General features: G+C 41.6%; 1 protein-coding gene across 1 annotated transcript; it reads right to left on the bottom strand.

Annotated features, from left to right (window-relative positions):
* Nucleotides 1-33: 33 nt before the first annotated feature.
* On the bottom strand, nt 34-3886 carry LOC125509515 (O-fucosyltransferase 31-like). Its single transcript, XM_048674497.1, has 10 exons — nt 3660-3886; nt 2873-2935; nt 2716-2797; nt 2561-2631; nt 2373-2461; nt 2079-2282; nt 1218-1476; nt 882-1109; nt 614-811; nt 34-532 (listed from the first exon to the last, which is right to left on the bottom strand). Exons 1-10 carry the CDS (start codon nt 3792-3794, stop codon nt 323-325), a joined length of 1539 nt encoding a protein of 512 aa, XP_048530454.1. The 5' UTR covers nt 3795-3886; the 3' UTR covers nt 34-322.
* Nucleotides 3887-25140: the final 21254 nt, after the last annotated feature.

Raw genomic sequence — 25140 nt, 5'->3', positions numbered from 1 at the left:
CACCGGACACAGATGTAGAACAGTGGAATCAAAGAAGAAGAAAAAGGATCCAGTATATCAAGTCACAGGTATACAACATCAGTCACAAAACTACAACTTTGTCGTATCGAATGTGCAGCAGCACAAGATTAGAGTCCTTCAAGGCTCAACATACAGTGCGTAAAAATTGGTTAAGAATTAAGATCCTATTGGAAGAGGCAGCCAACTGATTCAACCGAAAATTGAGAACTAATGTATGTATCCACATGAGCTTATCCTAATTAGCGGCTGCAAGTAACTCGGCACATTTCTTTTGTCGGTGCACTGCAGAAAACTCGGCGATCTACCCTTGGCACATACAATCCGGGGCAGGATAAGTATAGATAGACTGCTTCGGCTTCCTCAGCCGGATCTGCCCGTATCTACCTTTGTGGCCTGCCTGTACAGCCTGCTGAAACTCTGACCACTCCATGCTCTTGTTCGCAAATATGTGGCCAAGCAATGTCATGTTTGGCCTTATCGTCTTGAAATTCCTGTAGGCCCGGTGGGCCAACTGAATCAACCATCATCTAGTCAGGACCAATAAAGAAAGCGGAAAAAACTAGGGAATACAGCAGAAGCCAACAGGTTTTACCAGTGCATTATGCATATTGCCAGGAGAAGCAGAGATGAAAACATCGCTGTGCATGCTGATATGGTAGTCAAGAGCTGCTAGCACAGAAGCCTTCCCTTCAACATTAGCAAGTTCATCTGCCGATGCAAGGCTCCTCTTGTCTTCCATCAGCGGGAAAAGTTTGCGCAAGCTAGAGATCCTAGCTTCCCCTCCATATACCTTAATAGGTGATGTATGTTAGAACTTTCTACTTCCACTATGGAGAATAAGCGAGTGCAGAGAGTCAAACCTTGTGAGAGGCAAGATAAAATCGAGTTGTGCTGTCAAAGCCAAGCGCTACTAGTATCAACCCAATCTCTTCTGGAGTCAACGGGCAGCGTCCTGTGTTTCGAAGCTCCTCATCACTTAACTGTGAATTTAATACCCTCCCTTGCCAGATAACTTGCCTGTACTTAGCCAGAGCTAATTTTTCAGCCCTACCACCGCCAAAGTCACAGGCAGAATGTGCAGCCATATCCTGAAAAATGTAGGTCAGCTTGAGATGTTTCAGAGTGGCAATTCCCTGAAGAGAACAAAAAAAAATACACATACGACTTCCAAATATTGCAGAAGCCCTTCCATTTACCTTATCGAAGCGGAGATGTAAAACTGCGTACTTTCCATCCTGATCTGTGTTTTCTTCTACGACTTGTTGGGCAAATTCAGTGGAATGCCCCTGGACTGGAGATCTCAAGCGCTTCTCAAGGGTCCTCCCCAATGAGATAATGTAAGGCACAAAAATCAGAGCTTCAAAGTTAACTTTACAGCGCAGGCGTTGAATGTCCACGGGCAAATCATCAAATGCAAGGCGGTGAGAAAAGGGGGCAATGGCTGCAATGCCATAGCTGACAAGGGAAACAACACGTACATGAGATTCTCGGTGAAGGATTCCCCTCACAAAGTAACCAACTATTGAAGTTAGATCACAAATTATAATGTTAATGCTACAAAGCCTGTTCAGTGGCCATCAACCTGGGCTAAACATGAACTGCAGTTTCTTAGCATTATTATGCCATGCAATATATGTCAAATACTCCCACTGTTCACAAATACTCCCTCCGTTCCTAAATATTTGTCTTTCTAGACATTTCAAATGACTACTACATACGGATGTATGTAGACATATTTTAGAGTGTAGATTCACTCATTTTGCTCCGTATGTAGTCACTTGTTGAAATGCCTAGAAAGACAAGTATTTAGGAACGGAGGGAGTATAAGATGTTTTGGATATTCTAATATGGACTACATACGGACTGCAATGAGTAAACAAACAGACTAAAACGTGTGTACATACATCTGATTCAGAAAAAAGTTAGAACATCTTATATTTGTGAATGGAGGGAGTAGTAGTTTAGTTTTGCAACATGTGTCAGTACAAAGGGTACTGCAGACCTTCACTTATCAAGGGGTCAAGAGAAGTGACTATATGACCAAAGAAATCACAAACCTTTGCAGGATAGGACTGACATTCTCTATATACCAATTAGCTGAGGCATGAACAGGTGCAGTTTTTACTCTTGTAGCACGTATTCCTGTGCCATAGAACTCTCTTGTGCTCCACGCAAATTCTTTTGGTGGAATTCTCACTATTGAAACCTCGCCTTTTAGGGTGTTAATAAAGTGATCCACATTGAAAATATCTCCAAATAAGCTGCAACACAACTAAAACTTTCACTTCCAATTTAACAGGAGAATAAAAAAACTAACAAGATATAGTAGTACGCTGAAACTTCAAAAGCACCTTGAATCTTTCCAAACAGGGTTTACTTCAAGATGTGGAATCACAAGAGTAGCATTCAGAATCTTAGCAACCGCAACAGCATCACATATCTAGAGAACAAAAAGAAAGAGACAGATGATCTAAAATCTCAACCAAGCAAGTTGTCTTAAATCTAACATCATGAATCTGGTACATAAAAAGTGTGTTACCCCCATTCTTTGCTGGTTCAGGCCACCATCAAGAAATACTTGTATGTACCCACTAGGTTCCGAAGGTAACCCTACACTTTATATAACCAAATGCTTAGTGATCTGTCGCAGCTGGAGGCATATCATTACATAACCATGTTATCTCAGAGTGTTACCACGAGTAATCGATGATCTTATGCATGGTTTCCACCCCTGGTCAGGCAAGGGTGTCCAGATCTCTCTCTTTTGTTCATCTGGCTGTAACAGAAAGCAAGTTACAAATAGACTTCAACATAACTACTTCCATTTTTCATCTGAGTTTTGAATACTCACTATTGTCCATCGCAAAGACGCGTTCAAAAGAGACTCGTGCATTGGCTTAGGGGCATTCCACTCCTGCAATATACACGCTGTCCACATGATTAATCTTAAAAAGACAATATTGCAGTTTGCAGAAATACTTACTAAGGTCTACTTGAGTTGCCAATCTATCTTCATAACCATAGTAATCCAGTACATATGTTATTCCCGGTATTTTCATGTACTCATACAGTCCCACACTGCCGCAAAATGCATATAAAATCTACTCCCTCCGTCCCAAAATTCTTGTCTCAGATTTGTCTAAATACGGGTGTATCAAGTCATGTTTTAGTATTAGATACATCCGTATCTAGACGAATTTAAGACAAGAATTTTGGGACGGAGGGAGTGGTAATCAAACATTGTAGACCACTGCCCAAACCAAAATATTCGATGCAACTGGCATGATGCTATCCATCAAAAGAATCCAGATCTTCACATAGCTTGCACACTTTGCTTATTTACAGGTAACTCTGCGTCAACATACATACACCAACTAAACTAATGTAATTTCTTAACAACGAGAGAGAGAAAATTCATGAATTCACCACACCATTTCGCCCTGCACATGCCGGACTCCCCAACCGTACCAATCCGTCTACTATCCAAGACCCCACAGGATCGGACTCGGGAAAGTGGCAAACTAGCAAGGAGAAGCGTAGGAAGCAGCTAGAAAAGCAGAAAATCGCCAACGCCAATACGACGCTACACCGGCTCAAATCGAACCGCCTGGAGAGGGGGATGGGACTAGGGGACGCACCGAGAATAGGGAAGGGAAGGCGCGGCCGAGCGGGGAGAACAGCGCGGGGAAAATAGCCGGGAGGAGCACGACAGCGGCTGCGGCAGCCAACACCGGGCCCCTCGCCGGAGGCGACGAAGCCGACGGCCGCCGCATCTCCCCCGTCTCAGGTGCGAAGACCAGGTGGAAGGGATGGACTGACCTGACTGAGCCCGGCTAGGAGGTGGAAGTGGGCCTACTGTGTTCGAAATTGGCCCATCCATTTCGTCGGACGGGAGAAGGGAGCAACTAGTTAACAAGCGCTCCTTCGAGAGCCTCGCAACGATCAACGCCATTTGGCGCGTTCTCAGTCATTTGCCACGTATCGCGCTTTGGACGCTCTCTTCGGATTTTGTTTTTTTTTATTTTTCCGCACACGTTTTCGGCTTTTTAAATGGGTTTTTTTGGTTTTTTCGACGTTTTGGTTTTCCCCCGGTCTTTCTTAGCTTTTCGAACAAAAAAATCGAAAAAAAAAATCACAAAAAAACGTGTTTTCTTTTTTTTTCCTTTCGCGAAAGTCACGATTTTTCTTCCGCAAGAGGCATGGTTGTGCTTTATCGAGAGTCACGGTCGTGCCTTTCGGAAACGAAAAAAAACGTATTTTCTGTTTTTTTCCTTTCGCGAGAGTCACGGTTTTTCTTCCGCGAAAGGCACGGTTGTGCTTTCGCGAGAATCACGGCCGTGCCTCTCAGAAAGGGAAAAACAAAACGCGTTTTCTGTTTTTTTTCTTTCGTGAGAGTCACGGTTTTGCTTCCGTGAGAGGCACGGTTGTGCTTACGCGAAAGTCACGGCCGTGCCTCTCGGAAAGGGAAAAATACATGTTTTCTGTTTTTTTTTCTTTCGCGAGAGTCAGGGTTTTGCTTTCGCGAGAGGCATGGTTGTACTTTCGCGAGAGTCACGGCCGTGCCTTTCGGAAACGGAAAAAACGCGCTTTCTGTTTTTTTTCTTCCACGAGAGTCACGGTTTTGCTTCCACGAGAGACACGGTTGAGATTTCGCGAGAGGCACGGGCGTGAATTTTTCGAAAAGGGAAAAACCGTGCTCCCGGTTCGGTTTTTTCGCCTGGTTTTTTCGACTGGTTTTTTTCATGAAAAAAAGTTCATCAAAAACTATCAACATGGGATCTAGTTTTCAAGATCTCGACGCGAGGAATCCAATGGTGAAAACGGTTCGAGATTTAGACGCACGGTTTAAGAGATAAAACATTTTGAATAAACGGATCTAAAAAAAGGAAAACTTTCAGGTTGCGATAAGTGGCGCGCTGCATGTGCGCCACTTGTCGCGACCTGGGAAAGTGGAATATTCTTTGCAACGAGTACTCCTTAATTAGTGATTTCGGGACTTCTGTCAGGGAAGGAATATCACATGATACCATCGTTCAAGTGCTACCATGATACCAGTTTGAAAATTTCAATTTTAGACCTATCAATTTTTTTAAAAAAAATTGTGAATGTTCATCACATATGTGTCTACTATCCCTAAAAGATTCAGATCAAAATACGAAATACATAAAGAGAAACAAAAAAGAGAAATCCAACATGAATAGTGTCAATAAAGACGAAAGGATGAATAGTGTCAAAAATGACACTACTCACATCTATATTTGTCTTTTTTGTTTCTCTTTGTGTATTTCACGTTTTGATCTGAATTTTTAGGGGATGCAGACATATATGTGATGAACATTCACATTTTTTTTGAATTTTTTTGACACATCTAAAATTGAATTTCTCAAACTGGACATATCCAAAGCCTTTGATTCCGTCTCATGGGCGTTCCTGCTGCAACTTCTGAGCTTCAGAGGTTTGCAGTCTGACCTGGAGTGATTGGATTTCATTCAAACTTGCTGGCCACATCTTCAACAAAAATAAATGTCGACAATTGACAAACTGGGCAAGTGGGTGTCTGGATGGCATGGCCAAATTTTCTCTAACTATGAGAAGTTTGTGCTTGTTCGTAAGGTCCTATCTGCTATCCTTGCTTTCTAGATGATGGTGACTATTGTAAACAAGTGGGTTGATGCACAGCTGAACAAACTGCGCATCTCTTTCTTTTGGGACGAGAATGGTGAGGCATCGGCTGCCAAGTGTTTGATGGCATGGATAAGGATATGCAAGCCTTTGGATTTGGGCGGGCGAGGTATCACCGACCATGAGAGATATAGTTGTGCTCTGCGCTGCCGTTGGTTATGGCTCAGGTGGACCGAGGAGGACAAACCGTGGCGTGATCTCCCTCTGCCTATTGACGATCAGGTTAGGTCATCACCTTGTTTCAAGCCTCAACTCTGGTCACTATCGGTAATGGAGAGAAGATATCCTTCTGAGATGATGACTGGTTGAGCAGTGGCCCTCCCAATTCAAGAAGTTGTTTCCTTCCCTATTCAAGCACAACAAGAAGCATAGGAGCTCACTCAAGGATGTTATTCATGATAACAACTGGCTGGATGTCAACAATTAAACCGTTGCCGCCAATCGAGGCTCTGCGTGATTACATTATGTTGTGGAGTGCCGTCCAGAATATTCAGCTTTCGCCCCACCCTGACAAGATCACATGGAAGTGGACGGTTAATGGCTCCTACTCCGTTGCATCCGCATACAAGATTCAGTTCATGGGCGGTGTTCAGTCTAATCTGAAGGTACTGATTTGGAAGGCTCCGGTACCAGGAAAATTAAGGCTCTCCGCGTGGATGGGTGTCCAGGGCTGCTGCCTCACGACGGACCTACTCGCGAAGAGAGGTTGGCAACACAACCCGTTCTGTGCTCTCTGCAGATGCCACACTGAGACCGCCTTGCACTTACTATTCATGCACTGCTCTTTCTCCCTGGAGCTATGGAAGAAGGCTTTTCAAACTTTCATCATTCCCTTGGACAGGCTGCCTACAGTCGGAACTCACTCTTTTAGGCAATGGTGGGAGCAGGGATTTGATTCATTTGCCAGGAGGGACCTGAAGATGAAGTGGTCTTCCACGATTACTGTGGTGGCCTGGTTCATTTGGACTGAGCGTAACGCCAGGATTTTCAGGGGCATGGCCACCAGCGTTGCTTCTCTGATGCAGTGTGGCGGTAATTTCTTGGGATCCCTATGAGATATGCGTTACATGCGCGCGGGAATCGGGGAGTTTGTCATGGAATTGTCACGGCAGATGTCCTAGTGTGAGGACTTAGTCGTGAGACCAACGTATCTATGTGGTAGCTTGAGAGGGGTTGATCGGGATCGAGAGATGCAACACAAGACAAGGGTTTAGACATCTACGGGCCTCGGGAAACATCATCCGGTAACAACCCTACATGTTGTTTGTGGCTAGGTCTCATTATCATCACGAGGGAGTCGCTGTATCTCCGGCTCTCCTAATTGTGTCTAGACTTAACGATTATTCAACTTGTCCCTCTTGGGGTGCCCTACCCCTCCTTATATAAGTTGAAGGGGCGAGTTACATGTAGAGTCCAACTCGGATTAAGACTTAAACTATTCTAACTTCTCATCACGGGCTTCTCTCCGTGGGCTTCTTAACGTCTTGGGCTTCTTACAATCTGGCTTACCATCTGGCTTACCGTCTGGCTTACCGTCTAGCTTAACATCTCCGAGCTTAACACCTTAAACATCTGCCGACTTAACCATCTTAAACGTCTGCCGACTTAACCATCTTAAACATCTGGCTTAAACATCTGCCGACTTAACCATCTTAAACATCTGGCTTAAACATCTTCCGACTTAACCATCTTAAACATCTGGCTTAAACATCTTCCGACTTAACCAATGAAATACCAAGTCCCAGCCGGGTCATATCTCCGGCTGGGTCATACCGCGGGGTATATCCCCGACATTAGCCCCCAGTTTAATTTGGATTTATCCATGTTAAACTGATCCTATAAACAAAACACAAGAACAATTTTAACAGGTTATCCTCTGGGTTAAATATTCTTGTAAGGCGGCACCTAAACATCCTTAAGTCCCTGTCATTTCGTTCTTCTAGGAAATCCGGGTCAATAAGCCAACTTCATAATCAATTTGCTGACATTGGTTTCTTCTACAGAAAAATTGTGAAGAATAATTCATTTGACTCAGCTGGCAGTGACATGGGACTTCCATATTTGATGTAATCATGATTTGAGTAATGTAGCCCCCAAGTGTGGGGTCGTAAGCTTGCAGCGACTCGGGACTATTCCTTTCATTGTAGAATAAATCATATCCATTGATAAAATAATAGCCATTGCTCTAAAACGACTTTGAAAACCTCAATTATAATACTGGTTATTAATAACCATAATAAAAATCCAACCATGTTGGCTATTGAAGATTTGAATAATATAACCCAGTATGAAAACCTCAATCATTCAATATCATCATGAAAATCCAGCCAAGTTGGGCTATTATCATATACTGACGACTTAAAGTCTGCCATCCGGCGGGTTGTAGAAACCCAAAAGATGCTTCAAATATGAGCCAGAAGTAGGGCAGCTGGGCCCGATTTGTAAAAAACCAGAAGTCAAAGGAGAAATCTTCGAATATAAATGAAAAATCAAAAGAAATTCGAGGCTTTTGTGGGCTGCCAAGCCAAAGTGTCTTCTTCAATGAAACTAGCCTGAGCCACTGGATTGTTCGTGCGTTCCGTGAGCCTGACTCACAGTGTTCCCTGATACGTCTCCATCGTATCTACTTTTCCAAACACTTTTGCCCTTGTTTTAGACTCTAACTTGCATGATTTGAATGGAACTAACCCGGACTGACGCTGTTTTCAGCAGAATTGCCATGGTGTTATTTATGTGCAGAAACAAAAGTTCTCGGAATGACCTAAAACTCCACGGAGCTTATTTTTGGAAATAATAAAAAATATTGGCAAAAGATCAAGACCAGGGGCCCACACCCTAGCCACGAGGGTGGGGGCGTGCCCCCCTACCTCGTGGGCCCCCTGGAGCTCCTTCGACCTCAACTCCAACTCTATATATTTTCTTTCGGGGAGAAAAAATCAGAGAGAAGGATTCATCGCGTTTTACGATACGGAGCCGCCGCCAAGCCCTAAAACCTCTCGGGAGGGCTGATCTGGAGTCTGTTCGGGGCTCCGGAGAGGGGAATCCGTCGCCATCGTCATCATCAACCATCCTCCATCACCAATTTCATGATGCTCACCGCCGTGCGTGAGTAATTCCATCGTAGGCTTGCTGGACGGTGATGGGTTGGATGAGATTTATCATGTAATCGAGTTAGTTTTGTTAGGGTTTGATCCCTAGTATCCACTATGTTCTGAGATTGATGTTGCTATGACTTTGATATGCTTAATGCTTGTCACCAGGGCCCGAGTGCCATGATTTCAGATCTGAACTATTATGTTTTCATGAATATATGTGAGTTCTTGATCCTATCTTGCAAGTCTACAGTCACCTACTATTTGTTATGATCCGGCAACCCCGAAGTGACAATAATCGGGACCACTCCCGGTGATGGCCGTAGTTTGAGGAGTTCATGTATTCACTATGTGTTAATGCTTTGGTCCGGTACTCTATTAAAAGATGTCATGCAAGTTATTTTCCATAAGCACGTATGACTATATTTGGAATACATGCCTACATTACATTGATGAATGGGAGCTAGTTCTGTGTCACCCTAGGTTATGACTGTTACATGATGAACCACATCCGGCATAATTCTCTATCACCAATCCATTGCCTACGAGCTTTCCATATATTGTTCTCCGCTTATTTACTTTTCCATTGCTATTGTTACAATCACTACAAAATACCGAACAAATTACTTTTGCTATCATTACCTTTTGCTACTGTTACCACTACTATCATATTACTTTGCTACTAAATACTTTGCTGCAGATATTAAGTTTCCAGGTGTGGTTGAATTGACAACTCAGCTGCTAATACTTGAGAATATTCTTTGGCTCCCCTTGTGTCGAATCAATAAATTTGGGTTGAATACTCTACCCTCGAAAACTGTTGTGATCCCCTATACTTGTGGGTTATCAAGACTATTTTCTGGCGCTGTTGCCGGGGAGCATAGCTCTATTCTTTGAGTCACTTGGGATTTATATTTGCTTATCATTATGAAGAACTTGAGAGATCCAAAAACCAAGATTTATCCCTCAACTATGAGGGGAGGTAAGGAACTGCCATCTAGCTCTGCACTTGATTCACCTTCTGTTTTGAGTAATTTTGCGACACCTAAACCTGCTTCTGCTATTGATTCTGATATGTCACATATTATTGATGATGCCACTTCTGCTATGCATGATACTTATGATGAAACTACTTCTATGCTTGATACTACTATGCCACTTGGTGAATTTCTTGATGAACAACTTGCTAGGGCTAGAGAGAATGAAATTATTGAAACTAATAATATTGATGAAAGTGATGATGAAGACTCTCCCCCTAATAAATATGAATTGCATGTTGTTCGTGAGGGTTATGTTATGGATGAAGAAGCTACTAGAGCTATTTTAGCTTGCAATGATAGATATGATCTAAAGAGGTTATTAGCTAAATGCAAGCAGCAATCCCTTAATGCTAGAATGAAACCCGATCCTGCTTTTGCTACTTCACCTATTTGTGTTACTGATAAGGATTATGAATTCTATGTTGATCCTGATATAATTACTTTGGTTGAATCTAATCCTTTTTATGACTATGAATCTGAAACTGTTGTGGCACATCTTACTAAATTAAATGATATAGCCACCATGTTCACTAATGATGAGAGAACTCGCTACTTTTATATCCTTAAAATATTTCCGTTCTCATTAAGAAGGTGATGCTAAGATATGGTTTAATTCCCTTGATCCTGGTTGTGTGCGTAGTCCCTAGGATATGATTTATTACTTCTCTGCTAAATATTTCCCTCTCATAAGAAACAAGCTGCCTTAAGGGATATATATAATTTTGTGCAAATTGAAGAAGAGAGTCTCCCACAAGCTTGCGGGAGGCTTCTCCAATTACTTAATGCTTTGCCTGATCATCCTCTTAAGAAAAATGAAATATTTGATATCTTCTATAATAGACTAACCGATGCTTTCAGAGATTACCTGGATAGTTGTGCTGGTTGTGTTTTCAGGGAAAGAACACCGGATGAAGCTGAAATTCTATTAAACAATATGTTGACTAATGAAAATAATTGGACACTTCCTGAGCCTATTCCTAAACCAACTCCGAAGAAGAGAGGTGTTCTATTTCTGAGTCCTGAAGATATGCAAGAGGCAAAGAAATCCATGAAAGAAAAGGATATTAAAGCTGAAAATGTTAAGAATTTACCTCCTATTGAAGAAATACATGGTATTAATTTACCTCCTATTGAAGAAATATATGGTTTTAATCCATCACCTATTGAAGAAACACATAGTCTTGATAACCTGACACGGGTAGTAAAGGTAAATTCTCTCTATAGATATGATAAAGCTGAAATCCCATTTACTAAGTTTGCTAGCCCATGCTTAGATGAGTTTGATAAATTTATGGTTAAGCAAGAAGACTTCGATGCTTATTTTGGTAGAGAATTAAAACGCAGTGCTGATATGCTTGAACACTTGGGTGATTATATGGCTAATGTCAAAGGTGAACTTAAACTTATTATTAAACATGCTTCTATGGTTACCACTCAAGTAGAACAAGTACTTAAAGCTCAAAATGATTTTCTCAATGAATTGAATAGTAAGGATAATGATTATGCTGTTAGAGTGGCTACTAGAACTGGTAAAATGACTCAGGAACCTTTGTATCCTGAAGGCCACCCTAAGAGAATTGAGCAAGATTCTCAGAGAAATAATATAGTTGCACCTAGTCCTTCTAAAAGGAAGAAAAATAAAAATGATAGGACTCTGCATGCTTCTAGTGAACATATTGCTGAAACACCCGAGAATCCAAATGATATTTCTATTTCTGATGCCAAAACACAATCTGGTAATGAACCTGAAACTAGTGATAATGTTAATGATAATGTTCATGTTAATGCTCAACCTAGTAATGATAATGATATAGAAATTGAACCTGTTGTTGATCTTGATAAACCACAACCAAAGAGTCAATGTTATGATAAGAAAGACTTTGTTGCTAGGAAGCACGGCAAAGAAAGAGAACCATGTGTTCAGAAACCCATGCCTTTTCCTCCCAAACCATCCAAGAAAAAGGATGATGAGGATTTTGTGCGCTTTGCTGAAATGATTAGACCTATCTTTTTGCGTATGCGATTAACTGATATGCTTAAAATGAATCCTTATGCTAAGTGCATGAAAGAAATTGTTACTAATAAAAGAAAGATACCAGAAGCTGAAATTTCCACCATGCTTGCTAATTATACTTTTAAGGGTGGAATACCAAAGAAACTTGGAGATCCAGGAGTGCCCACTATACCATGCTCCATTAAAAGAAACTATGTTAAAATTGCTTTATGTGATCTTGGAGCCGGTGTTAGTGTTATGCCTCTCTCTTTATATCGTAGACTTGATTTGAATAAGTTGACACCTACTGAAATATCTTTGCAAATGGTTGATAAATCAACTGCTATACCTGTCGGTATTTGTGAGGATGTGCCTGTTGTGGTTGCAAACATTACTATTTTAACGGACTTTGTTATTCTTGATATTCCCGAGGACGATAGTATGTCTATTATTCTTGGAAGACCCTTTTTGAATACTGCAGGGGCTATTATTGATTGCAACAAAGGCAATGTCACCTTTCATGTTAATGGTAATGAGCATACGGTACACTTTCCGGGGAAACAACCTCAAGTCCACAGTATCAATTCTATTGGAAAAATTCCATCGATTATTTTTGGAAGTTTTGAATTTCCTCTTCCTACTGTTAAGAAGAAATGTGATATTCTTATTGTTGGAGATGTGCATATACCCGTTCAGGTAACCTAGTGTTATTCGAAAATTCTCCGGTTCCATGTTATTCGGAATGAGTTTGTTAACAAGACTTGATCAACCTTGTTAATGGATTCCTTTTGATGATCATGAGATGGATGAAGTTAGAAAACACAACTCTCTGTACCCTTATTTTACTTTCTGTTATTTATATTAAATAAAATAAAATAGTATTTCCTGTCTGTTATCTGAATTATTCATGCAATATAAAAATACCCCGAAAATAAAAGTTCTCCAAATTCCCCGAAATTTAAATATGATTTTTTCTGGAATATTTGAGAATATTTGGCACTGAAAACACAACAGAGGGGGCATCCACCTGGCCACGAGGGTGGAGGGCGCGCCCCCTGCCTCGTGGTCCCACGGTGGCCCTCCTCCACTTATTCCTGCACCCACACACTCCTTCTTCCTCCCACAAACACCATTATCCAGATCGAGCACGAGTTCTAGCTCATTTTGCTGCGATTTTCGATCTCCTTGCTCAAAGCACCTCTCACAAAACTGCTTGGGGGGGATTGTTCCTTGGTATGTGACTCCTTCATTGGTCCAATTAGTTTTTGTTCTAGTGCTTTATTCATTACAATTTTGTGTTGCCTAGTGACCATGTTCTTGAGCTTGCATGTCAAATTTATGTGGTTCCAAGTAGTTTTGATGCATGATATAGGCTCTAGGCACTTGTAGGAGTAGTTGCTATCAATTTTGTTGAGTTGGGCTCACTTTTATTTGAAGTTACTAAAAATTTGAGATCTTTTAGAAAATAATGAAGAGATTTTTTAGGGGCTCATCGAGCCGAAGCTCGAAGGAAAAGCAAAATGAAGAAGCAAAGAAGCCCAAATATAATTTGCCTCGCATCGCGGAGGTTCGGCCGTGTGAATGGCCTTGTGATGATTTCTTGAGAGCAGCCAGGATTTATGATGATTTCTATGAATTGGCTGAGAATGCAGGCCTCACCGCCTTCCTCCACGACCAACGCGAACAGTATCTCTTACTCACCAATATCTTTGTGCAAAACTTTCATTTCCATGCTAGGAGCACACCACCTACGATGGAGTTTTATTTATATGATGAGCATAAGGAGATGTCACTTCGTGATTTTTGTCTGGTTTGTTTGATCCCTTTCGAGGGCATCATAGAGGAACCACATCGTGACGATGTGGATGGGTTTATTGATACCATCACTGTAGGGGAAAGGAGGAAGGTTTCTGATGCACGAACTACTAGCATACACTTTTCTGTTCTGCGTTACTTTGCTATATTTGCTAGTAGATGCTTAACTGGGCACGGAAACTGTGGAAACCTGAGTGCCCCTGATATTGTTATTTTGTGCCACGCCTTATTTTGTGATGATACATTCAGCATGGGTGCTATTATTGCAAAGCGGTTAAATCTTAACCGTACTAAGGCCCCGTCTTTGGAGGCAACTTCGCCTCGCGCCTAGCTGCACATTTTAACATACCTATTAGGCATTACGAGAAGGAAGAAAAATTGTTGCCTCCTATTTATTTAGATTATAAGAGTATGGTAGCACACGATTTTATTGTTAAGAATAGGGGAAATGAGCTCAAATACAAATTGTTCTTTGATAAACATCATCCTGAGACTATTATCCTGCCTGCTCCTTCGTTGTTTGATTTATCTGCAGGCAAGTACCTTGTTCCGTTGGAGGCTATTCACGCCTACCGGAACCCTACATCAGCCACAGAGCCAGAGTCGGAACCACAAGTTGATCCTCCACGCCAGTATAATTACCAGTGGGATCCCAAGATGATTGCCAACCAGTGGCAATCAGAGTCTTCTTCTTCGCAGTACGACCCCAACTATTTCTATGGATATTCGCCAGGCCAACTGTGGCCATAGACCAACTTAGGCCAAAAGCCTAAGCTTGGGGGAGTACGTATTTCCCACCGACAATACATTCATGTCCACACACTCATTGCTAGATGTCGGTGCTCATACTTTTTCATTGTATCATCCATACTAGTTTATTTCCTTTTTATGCTTTCTTCTTGTGTGTTTGATAAACCTTAAGAAAAAAATTAGTTGTAGTTTTTAGCTAGTCTACTTTCCTTGTAGTAGTAATTAAAAAGAAAACCCAAAAAGATTTCATGTTCTTATTTTGCTTGTTGGGAGTTTTCCCGTGTATATAGTTTTATTTATTTTCTGTTCTTTAGGGGTCGATAGGAGAAGACCATGATTAAATTGTTAAAGTGGCTCTTATATGCATTATTGTTGATCTGAGAAAAGAGCCCATATTGCCTTGTCTTCTCCTATTTATTGAATGCTTGCAGATTCCAGCTTAGTCCAATGCACGTCCACTATTATTATTATCCACATCATTCGTTCGTGCAAGTGAAAGGCAATTATGATGATATATGATGGACTGATTAAGATGAGAAAAGCTGGTATGAACTCGACCTCTCTTGTTTTTGTAAATATGATTAGTTCATCGTTCCTGATTCAGCCTATTATGAATAAACATGTTTGCAATGATAATTAGAGATTATAGTTGCTTATGCCATGCTTAATTAGCTAGGAGCTTATAATGGTTTACCTTGCCTGCCAACATGCTATTAAAATGGTTGTGATGTGATAGGGTGCTATCCTCTTTTGAACGATTCGAGTGGCTTGACTTGGCACATGTTCACGCATGTAGTTGAAACAAAATCAACATAGCCTATACGATATTTATGTTCATGGTGCATTATATCCTACTCATGCTTGCATTCGGTGTTGATTAATTTTAATGCATGTTCATGACTGTTGTAGCTCTCTAGATGGTCGCTTCCCAGTCTTTTGCTAGCCTTCACTTGTACTAAGCGGGAATACTGCTTGTGCATCCAATTCCATAAACCCCAAAGTTATTCCATATGAGTCCACCATACCTACCTATATACAGTATCTACCTGCCGTTCCAAGTAAATTTGTATGTGCCAAACTCTAAACCGTCGAATAAACATTATGTTTTGTATGCTCGAATAGCTCATGCATCAACTAGGGCTGTCCGTATATTCCATGTTAGGCGGGTTATTCTCAAGAGGAGTGGACTTCGCTCCTCACTCACGAGAAAATGGCTGGTCACCGGGATGACCAGTCCCATGCTTTATGCAAATCAAATCAAAATAATTGCAAACAAAACTCCCCCGGGACTGTTGTTAGTTGGAGGCACTCGTTGTTTCGAGCAAGCCATGGATTAATGCTTGTTGGTGGAGGGGGAGTATAAAATTTACCATTCTGTTTGGGAACCGCCTATAATGTGTGTAGCATGGAAGATATCGCAATCTCTTGGTTTTTATGTTGACAATGAAAGTATACCGCTCAAAATATTATTCATCTCTATTTCAAAACCGAGCTCTGGCACCTCTACAAATCCCTGCTTCCCTCTGCAAAGGGCCTATCTATTTACTTTCATGTTGAGTCATCATCCTCTTATTAAAAAGCACCAGTTGGAGAGCACCTCTGTCATTTGCATTCATTACTGTTAGTTTACATTGAGTATGACTTGACTGGATCTCTTTTACCATGAATTACAATGTCTAGTTAGTCCTTGATCTTTAAAGGTGCTCTGCATTTATGTTTTGTGGTCTTAGAAAGGGCTAGCGAGATACCATCTTGTTATATCATATTATGATTGTTTTGAGAAAGTGTTGTCACCCGAGATTTATTATTATTGCTCGCTAGTTGATTATGCCATTGATATGAGTAAACATGAGACCTAAGAGTTATTGTGAATATGGTTAGTTTATAATCTTTGCTGAAAACTTGAATGCTGGCTTTACATATTTACAACAACAAGAGCAAACAGAGTTTGTAAAAGTTTTTCTTTACCACTTTCAGTTTGTCAACTGAATTGCTTGAGGACAAGCAAAGGTTTAAGCTTGGGGGAGTTGATACGTCTCCGTCGTATCTAATTTTCCAAACACTTTTGCCCTTGTTTTGGACTCTAACTTGCATGATTTGAATGGAACTAACCCGGACTGACGTTGTTTTCAGCAGAATTGCCATGGTGTTATTTATGTGTAGAAACAAAAGTTCTCGGAATGACCTGAAACTCCACGGAGCGTATTTTTGTAAATAAAAAAAATACTGGCAAAAGATCAAGACCAGGGGGCCCACACCCTAGCCACGAGGGTGGGGGAGCGCGCCTGCCCCCCTAGGCACGCCCCCTACCTTATGGCCCCCCTGGAGCTCCTCCGACCTCAACTCCGACTCTATATATTTGCTTTTGGGGAGAAAAAAATCAGAGAGAAGGATTCATCACGTTTTACGATACGGAGCCGCTGCCAAGCCCTAAAACCTCTTGGGAGGGCTGATCTGGAGTCCGTTTGGGGCTCCGGAGAGGGGAATCCGTCGCCATCGTCGTCATCAACCATCCTCCATCACCAATTTCATGATGCTCACTGCCGTGCGTGAGTAATTCCATCGTAGGCTTGCTGGACAGTGATGGGTTGGATGAGATTTATCATGTAATAAAGTTAGTTTTGTTAGGGTTTGATTCCTAGTATCCACTATGTTCTGAGATTGATGTTGCTATGACTTTGCTATGCTTAATGCTTGTCACTAGGGCTCGAGTGCCATGATTTCAGATCTGAACCGATTATGTTTCCATGAATATATGTGAGTTCTTGATCCTATCTTGCAAGTCTACAGTCACCTACTATGTGTTATGATCCGGCAACCCCGAAGTGACAATAATCGGGACCACTCCCGGTGATGACCGTAGTTTGAGGAGTTCATGTATTCACTATGTGTTAATGCTTTGGTCCGGTACTCTATTAAAAGGAGGCCTTAATATCCCTTAGTTTCCGCTAGGACCCCACTGCCACGGGAGGGTAGGACGAAAGATGTCATGCAAGTTCTTTTCCATAAGCATGTATGACTATATTCGGAATACATGCCTACATTACATTGATGAATTGGAGCTAGTTCTGTGTCACCCTAGGTTATGACTGTTACATGATGAACCACATCCGGCATAATTCTCTATCACCGATCCATTGCCTACGAGCTTTCCATATATTGTTCTCCGCTTATTTACTTTTCTGTTGCTATTGTTACAATCACTAAAAATACCAAAAACATTACTTTTGCTACCGTTACCACTACTATCATATTACTTTGCTACTAAATACTTTGCTGCAGATATTAAGTTTCCAGGTGTGGTTGAATTGACAACTCAGCTGCTAATACTTGAGAATATTCTTTGGCTCCCCTTGTGTCGAATCAATAAATTTGGGTTGAATACTCTACCCTCGAAAACGGTTGCGATCCCCTATACTTGTGGGTTATCATGCCCAATCGACATTTGAACCCTAGATAAAGTCTGGTCTTGCTCAAAGACTTATCAGGAGTACGCGGGGCTAGAGTAATAGCATACATCACGGGCTTATTTATCCAAGTTCCAAGGAAGGCGGCTTATGAAGCATAGATTCATCCGAACTATCTATAAACCGTGCTCTCGCACGACAAGCCGCCGTTTGAACCTTAATCGAGCTCAGATCTTGGTCGAATACGCCGTAAAGACTGGTCATTAAGAGTTCGGTGGGTCAATCAGGATGACCTGATGGAGTTGAAGCAGCTAGTGTACAAGTACGATGACCCGGTCAGAGTTTGTTCCCTTTGGTCAAATACGCCTATGTTTGAACAAACCTAGTCAAGAGGATAGTAATGCTATGTTCTCTTTGGTCGAAAACGCCTATGTTTGAACAGGAAGCCCCTAAGTGACATGCTTACAAGTGTGGTGTTGAGCCGATCAAGAGGTACCGACAGCTATGATTCGAATACGACCAGGAAGCTCCCAAGTGACCATAAGTTTTGGCATTGTGCCGATCAAGAGAGTACCGACAACTATGTTCTCTTTGGTGAATACACCTATGTTTGAACAGGAATCCCCCAAGTGACATATTCAGTCAAGAGGGTAGTAACGCTATGCTTCGAATACGAGCAGGAAGGCCCCAAGTGACCATAATATAAGCCAATAAGGTAGAATACCCATGTTTGAACCACACATCATGGCAGCAAGCTCTCTTTGGCAACCTTTAATTTTTCCTGAGAACTCAACTTTGCAAGAGATAATTCTTCTTGAGCCGGAATTTTAAACTGGATTTGAGAGTTTCAGAGCTTTGTGGGAGACAGATTTCCCTTGAACCGGAATCCTTCTTTTTAATCCGGAAATTTTCTGACGGCCTTTTAACTTTTCATTAATAGGGCAGTAGCCTCTGGGCCGGGATATTTTTCCCTCCAATGACCTGGGCTTCTTGAATTCACTGAGACCAGCAAGATTTGCTGAGTCATACCATTGTAGCCCTTGAGTCTTAAGACGACTCAAGGAGTTGGCTTGAGATTCTCCATATTTGACCATAGCATAGGGTGTATATCATTGGTGTTGATAGCGCAATGTGAATTCACAGAAGGTTGAGGTGACTGCGGCAGGTTATAAATGATCCCGTATGAGCCGTGTCAGCAACTCGGCCAATGGTTCCTTCCAACTGGTTGTTTGAAGTTAACCAAACTGTAGTGGCGGCGACTTGTGCGCCTGCCCATTGAGCCATCTAGTGTAGACGGCGGCTGATAATACCTGATACTTTGCCTCCAATTTGTTGGAAGAAAACCGGGCTACCCAAGCAGTGATTCGCTCATACTCAATAAACAGCTCATGCAGACAGGTGCAGACGGCGGCTGATAATATAGATCGGATCACATGGTGGTGGTTTGCACATGTCCATTGAACAACTTGCATGGGCGGGTGTAACCCTGTGTTGGGGAACGTAGTAATTTCAAAAAATTTCCTACGCACACGCAAGATCATGGTGATGCATAGCAACGAGAAGGGGAGAGTGTGATCTACGTACCCTTGTAGATCGACAACGGAAGCGTTAACTTTGGTTGATTTAGTCGTACGTCTCCACGGCCCGACCGATCAAGCACCGAAACTACGGCACCTCCGAGTTTTAGCACACGTTCAGCTTGATGACGATCCCCGGACTCCGATCCAGCAAAGTGTCAGGGAAGAGTTCCGTCAGCACGACGGCGTGGTGACGATCTTGATGTACTACCGTCACAGGGCTTCGCCTAAGCACCGCTACAATATTATCGAGGACTATGGTGGAAGGGGGCGCCGCACACGGCTAAGAATATGATCACGTGGCTCAACTCGTGTGTCAAGGGGTGCCCCCTGCCCCCGTATATAAAGGATCAAGGGGAGGAGGCTGGCCGGCCCTCTATGGCGTGCCAAGGAGGAGTCCTCCTCCTAGTAGGAGTAGGACTCCTACTAGGAGGGGGAAAGAAGTGGGGAGGGAGAGGGAAAGGGGGGCGCCGCTCCCCTCTCCTAGTCCAATTCGGACCAGGGGGGAGGAGGCGCGCGGCCCACCTTTGGCTGCCCCTCTCTCTCTCCACTAAGGCCCATATGGCCCATTATTTCTCCCGGGGGGGTTCCGGTAACCCTCCGGCTCTCCGGTTTTCTCCGAAATCACCCGGAACACTTCCGGTGTCCGAATATAGCCGTCCAATATATCAATCTTTATGTCTCGACAATTTCGAGACTCCTCGTCATGTCCGTGATCACATCCGGGACTCCGAACTAACTTCGGTACATCAAAACTCATAAACTCATAATATAACTGTCATCGAAACCTTAAGCGTGCGGACCCTACGGGTTCGAGAACAATGTAGACATGACCGAGACACATCTCCGGTCAATAACCAATAGCGGAACCTAGATGCTCATATTGGCTCCCACGTATTCTACGAAGATCTTTATCGGTCAGACCGCATAACAACATACGTTGTTCCCTTTGTCATCGGTATGTTACTTGCCCGAGATTCGATCGTCGGTATCTTAATACCTAGTTCAATCTCGTTATCGGCAAGTCTCTTTACTCGTTCCGTAATACATCATCTCACAACTAACTCATTAGTTGCAATGCTTGCAAGGCTTATGTGATGTGCATTACCGAGAGGGCCCAGAGATACCTCTCCGACAATCGGAGTGACAAATCCTAATCTCGAAATACGCCAACCCAACATGTACCTTTGGAGACACCTGTAGAGCTCCTTTATAATCACCCAGTTACGTTGTGACGTTTGGTAGCACACAAAGTGTTCCTCCGGCAAACGGGAGTTGCATAATCTCATAGTCATAGGAACATGTATAAGTCATGAAGAAAGCAATAGCAACATACTAAACGATCGGGTGCTAAGCTAATGGAATGGGTCATGTCAATCACATCATTCTCCTAATGATGTGATCCCGTTAATCAAATAACAACTCTTTTGTTTATGGTTAGGAAACATAACCATCTTTCGATTAACGAGCTAGTCAAGTAGAGGCATACTAGTGACACTTTGTTTGTCTATGTATTCACACAGTATTATGTTTCCGGTTAATACAATTCTAGCATGAATAATAAACATTTATCATGATATAAGGAAATAAATAATAACTTTATTATTGCCTCTAGGGCATATTTCCTTCAGTCTCCCACTTGCACTAGAGTCAATAATCTAGTTCACATCGCCATGTGATTTAACAGCAATAGTTCACATCACCATGTGATTAACACCCATAGTTCACATCGATATGTGATCCAACACCCAAAGGGTTTACTAGAGTCAGTAATCTAGTTCACATCGCTATGTGATTAACACCCAAAGAGTACTAAGGTGTGATCATGTTTTGCTTGTGAGATAATTTTAGTCAACGGGTCTGTCACATTCAGATCCGTAAGTATTTTGCGAATTTCTATGTCAACAATGCTCTGCACGGAGCTACTCTAGCTTATTGCTCCCACTTTCAATATGTATCTAGATCGAGACTTAGAGTCATCCAGATCTGTGTCAAAACTTGCATCGACGTAACTTTTTACGACGAACCTTTTTGTCACCTCCATAATTGAGAAATATTTCCTTATTCCACTAAGGATAATTTTGACCGCTGTCCAGTGATCTACTCTTAGATCACTATTGTACTCCCTTGCTTAACACAGTGTAGGGTATACAATAGATCTGGTACACAGCATGGCATACTTTATAGAACCTATGGCTGAGGCATAGGGAATGACTGTCATTCTATTTCTATCTTCTGCCGTGGTCGGGCTTTGAGTCTTACTCAATTTCACACCTTGCAACACAGGCAAGAACTCTTTCTTTGACTGTTCCATTTTGAACTACTTCAAAATCTTGTCAAGGTATGTACTCATTGAAAAAACTTATCAAGCGTCTTGATCTATCTCTATAGATCTTGATGCTCAATATGTAAGCAGCTTTACCGAGGTCTTTCTTTGAAAAACTCCTTTCAAATATTCCTTTATGCTTTCCAGAAAATTATACATTATTTCTGATCAACAATATGTTGTTCACATATACTTATCAGAAATGTTGTAGTGCTCCCACTCACTTTCTTGTAAATACAGGCTTCACCGTAAGTCTGTATAAAACTATATGCTTTGATCAACTTATCAAAGCGTATATTCCAACTCCGAGATGCTTGCACCAGTCCATAGATGGATCGTTGGAGCTTGCATATTTTGTTAACACCTTTAGGATTGACAAAACCTTCTGGTTGCATCATATACAACTCTTCTTTAAGAAATCCATTAAGGAATGCAGTTTTGTTTATCCATTTGCCAAATTTCATAATCATAAAATGCGGCAATTGCTAACATGATTCGGACAGACTTAAGCATCGCTACGGGTGAGAAGGTCTCATCGTAGTCAATCCCTTGAACTTGTCGAAAACCTTTTTGCGACAATTCTAGCTTTGTAGATAGTAACACTACTATCAGCATCCGTCTTCCTCTTGAAGATCCATTTATTTTCTATGACTTGCCGATCATCGGGCAAATCCATCAAAGTCCATACTTTGTTCTCATACATGGATCATATCTCAGATTTTATGGCCTCAAACCATTTTGCGGAATCTGGGCTCATCATCGCTTCCTCATAGTTCGCAAGTTCGTCATGGTCTAGTAACATGACTTCCAGAATAGGATTACTGTACCACTCTGGTGCGGATCTCACTCTGGTTTACCTACGAGATTCGGTAGTAACTTGATCTGAAGTTACATGATCATCATCATTAGCTTCCTCACTAATTGGTGTAGTAGTCACAGGAACAGATTTCTGTGATGAACTACTTTCCAATAAGGGAGCAGGTACAGTTACCTCATCAAGTTCTACTTTCCTCCCACTCACTTCTTTCGAGAGAAACTCCTTCTCTAGAAAAACTCCGAATTTAGCAACAAAAGTCTTGCCTTCGGATTTGTGATAGAAGGTGTACCCAACAGTCTCCTTTGGGTATCCTATGAAGACATATTTCTCCGATTTGGGTTTGAGCTTATCAGGATGAAACTTTTTCATATAAGCATCATAATCCCAAACTTTTAAGAAACGACAACTTTGGTTTCTTGCCAAACCACAGTTCAGATTGTGTCGTCTCAACGGACTTTAGATGGTGCCCTTTTAAACATGAATGCAGCTGTCTTTAATGCATAACCCCAAAACGATAGTGGTAGATCGATAAGAGACATCATAGATCGCACCATATCTAATAAAGTACGGTTATAATGTTCGGACACACCATTATGCTGTGGTGTTCCAGGTGGCGTGAGTAGTAAAACTATTTCACATCGTTTTAACTGAAGGCCAAACTCGTAACTCAAATATTTTACCTCTGCGATCATATCGCAGAAACTTTTATTTTCTTGTTACGATGATTCTCTACTTCCCTCTAAAATTCTTTGAACTTTTCAAATATTTCATACTTGTGTTTCATTAAATAGATATACCCATATCTGCTCAAATCATCTGTGAAGGTCAGAAAATAATGATACCCGCCGCGAGCCTTAACACTCATCGGATCTCATACATCAGTATGTATTATTTCCAATAAGTCAGTTGCTCGCTCCATAGTTCCGGAGAACGGCGTTTTAGTCATCTTGCCCATGAGGCATGGTTCACAAGCATCAACTGATTCATAATCAAGTGATTCCAAAAACCCATTAGCATGGAGTTTCTTCATGCGCTTTACACCAATATGACCTAAACGGCAGTGCCACAAATAAGTTGCACTATCATTATTAACTTTGCATCTTTTGGTTTCAATATTATGATTATGTGTATCACTACGATCGAGATCCAACGAACTATTTTCATTGGGTGTGTAACCATATAAGGTTTTATTCATGTAAACAGAACAACAATTTATTCTCTTACTTAAATGAATAACCGTATTACAATAAACATGATCAAATCATATTCATGCTCAACGCAAACACCAAATAACACTTATTCAGGTTCAACACTAATCCCGAAAGTATAGGGAGTGTGCGATGATGATCATATCAATCTTGGAACCACTTGCAACACACATCGTCACTTCACCCTTAACTAGTCTCTGTTTATTCTGCAACTCCCGTTTCGAGTTACTAATATTAGCAAGTGAACTAGTATCAAATACTGAGGGGTTGCTATAAACACTAGTAAAGTACACATCAATAACATGTATATCAAATATACTTATGTTCACTTTGCCATCCTTCTTATCTGCCAATCACTTGGGGTAGTTCCGCTTCCAGTGACCAGTCCCTTTGCAGTAGAAACACTTAGTCTCAGGCTTAGGACCAGACTTGGGCTTCTTCACTTGAGCAGCAACTTGCTTGCTGTTCTTCTTGAAGTTCCCCTTCTTCCCTCTGCCCTTTTCTTGAAACTAGTGGTCTTGTCTACCATCAACACTTGATGTTTTTCTCGATTTCTACCTTCGTCAATTTCCGCATTACGAAGAGCTTGGGAATCGTTTCCGTTATCCCTTGCATATCATAGTTCATCACGAAGTTCTACTAACTTGGTGATGATGACTAGAGAATTCTGTCAATCACTATCTTATCTGGAAGATTAACTCCCACTTGATTCAAGCGATTGTAGTACTCAGACAATCTGAGCACATGCTCACTAGTTGAGCGATTCTCCTCCATCTTTTAGCTATAGAACTTGTTGGAGACTTCATATCTCTCAACTCGGGTATTTGCTTGAAATATTAACTTCAACTCCTAGAACATCTCATATGCTCCATGACGTTCAAAACGTCTTTGAAGTCCCGATTCTAAGACATTAAGCATGGTGCACTAAACTATCAAGTAGTCATCATATTGAGCTAGCCAAACGTTCATAACGTCTGCATCTGCTCCTGCAATAGGTCCGTCACCTAGCGGTGCATCAAGGACATAATTCTTCTGTGCAGCAATGAGGATAAACCTCAGATCACGGATCCAATCCGCATCATTGCTACTAACATCTTTCAACACAATTTTCTCTAGGAACATATCAAAATAAACACAGGGAAGCAACAACGCGAGCTATTGATCTACAACATAATTTGCAAAATACTACCAGGACTAAGTTCATGATAAATTTAAGTTCAATTAATCATATTACTTAAGAACTCCTACTTAGATAGACATCCCTCTAATCCTCTAAGTGATTACGTGATCCAAATCAACTAAACCATGTCCGATCATCACGTGAGATGGAGTAGTTTCATTGGTGAACATCGCTATGTTGATCATATCTGCTATATGATTCACGCTCGACCTTTCGGTCTCCGTGTTCCGAG

The sequence above is a fragment of the Triticum urartu genome, chromosome 5 (assembly GCF_003073215.2).
Source record: "Triticum urartu cultivar G1812 chromosome 5, Tu2.1, whole genome shotgun sequence".
In the NCBI taxonomy this organism is placed as follows: domain Eukaryota; kingdom Viridiplantae; phylum Streptophyta; class Magnoliopsida; order Poales; family Poaceae; genus Triticum; species Triticum urartu.
The sequence above is the reverse complement of the archived record's forward strand: the minus strand, read 5'-3'. Positions and strand labels throughout refer to the sequence as shown.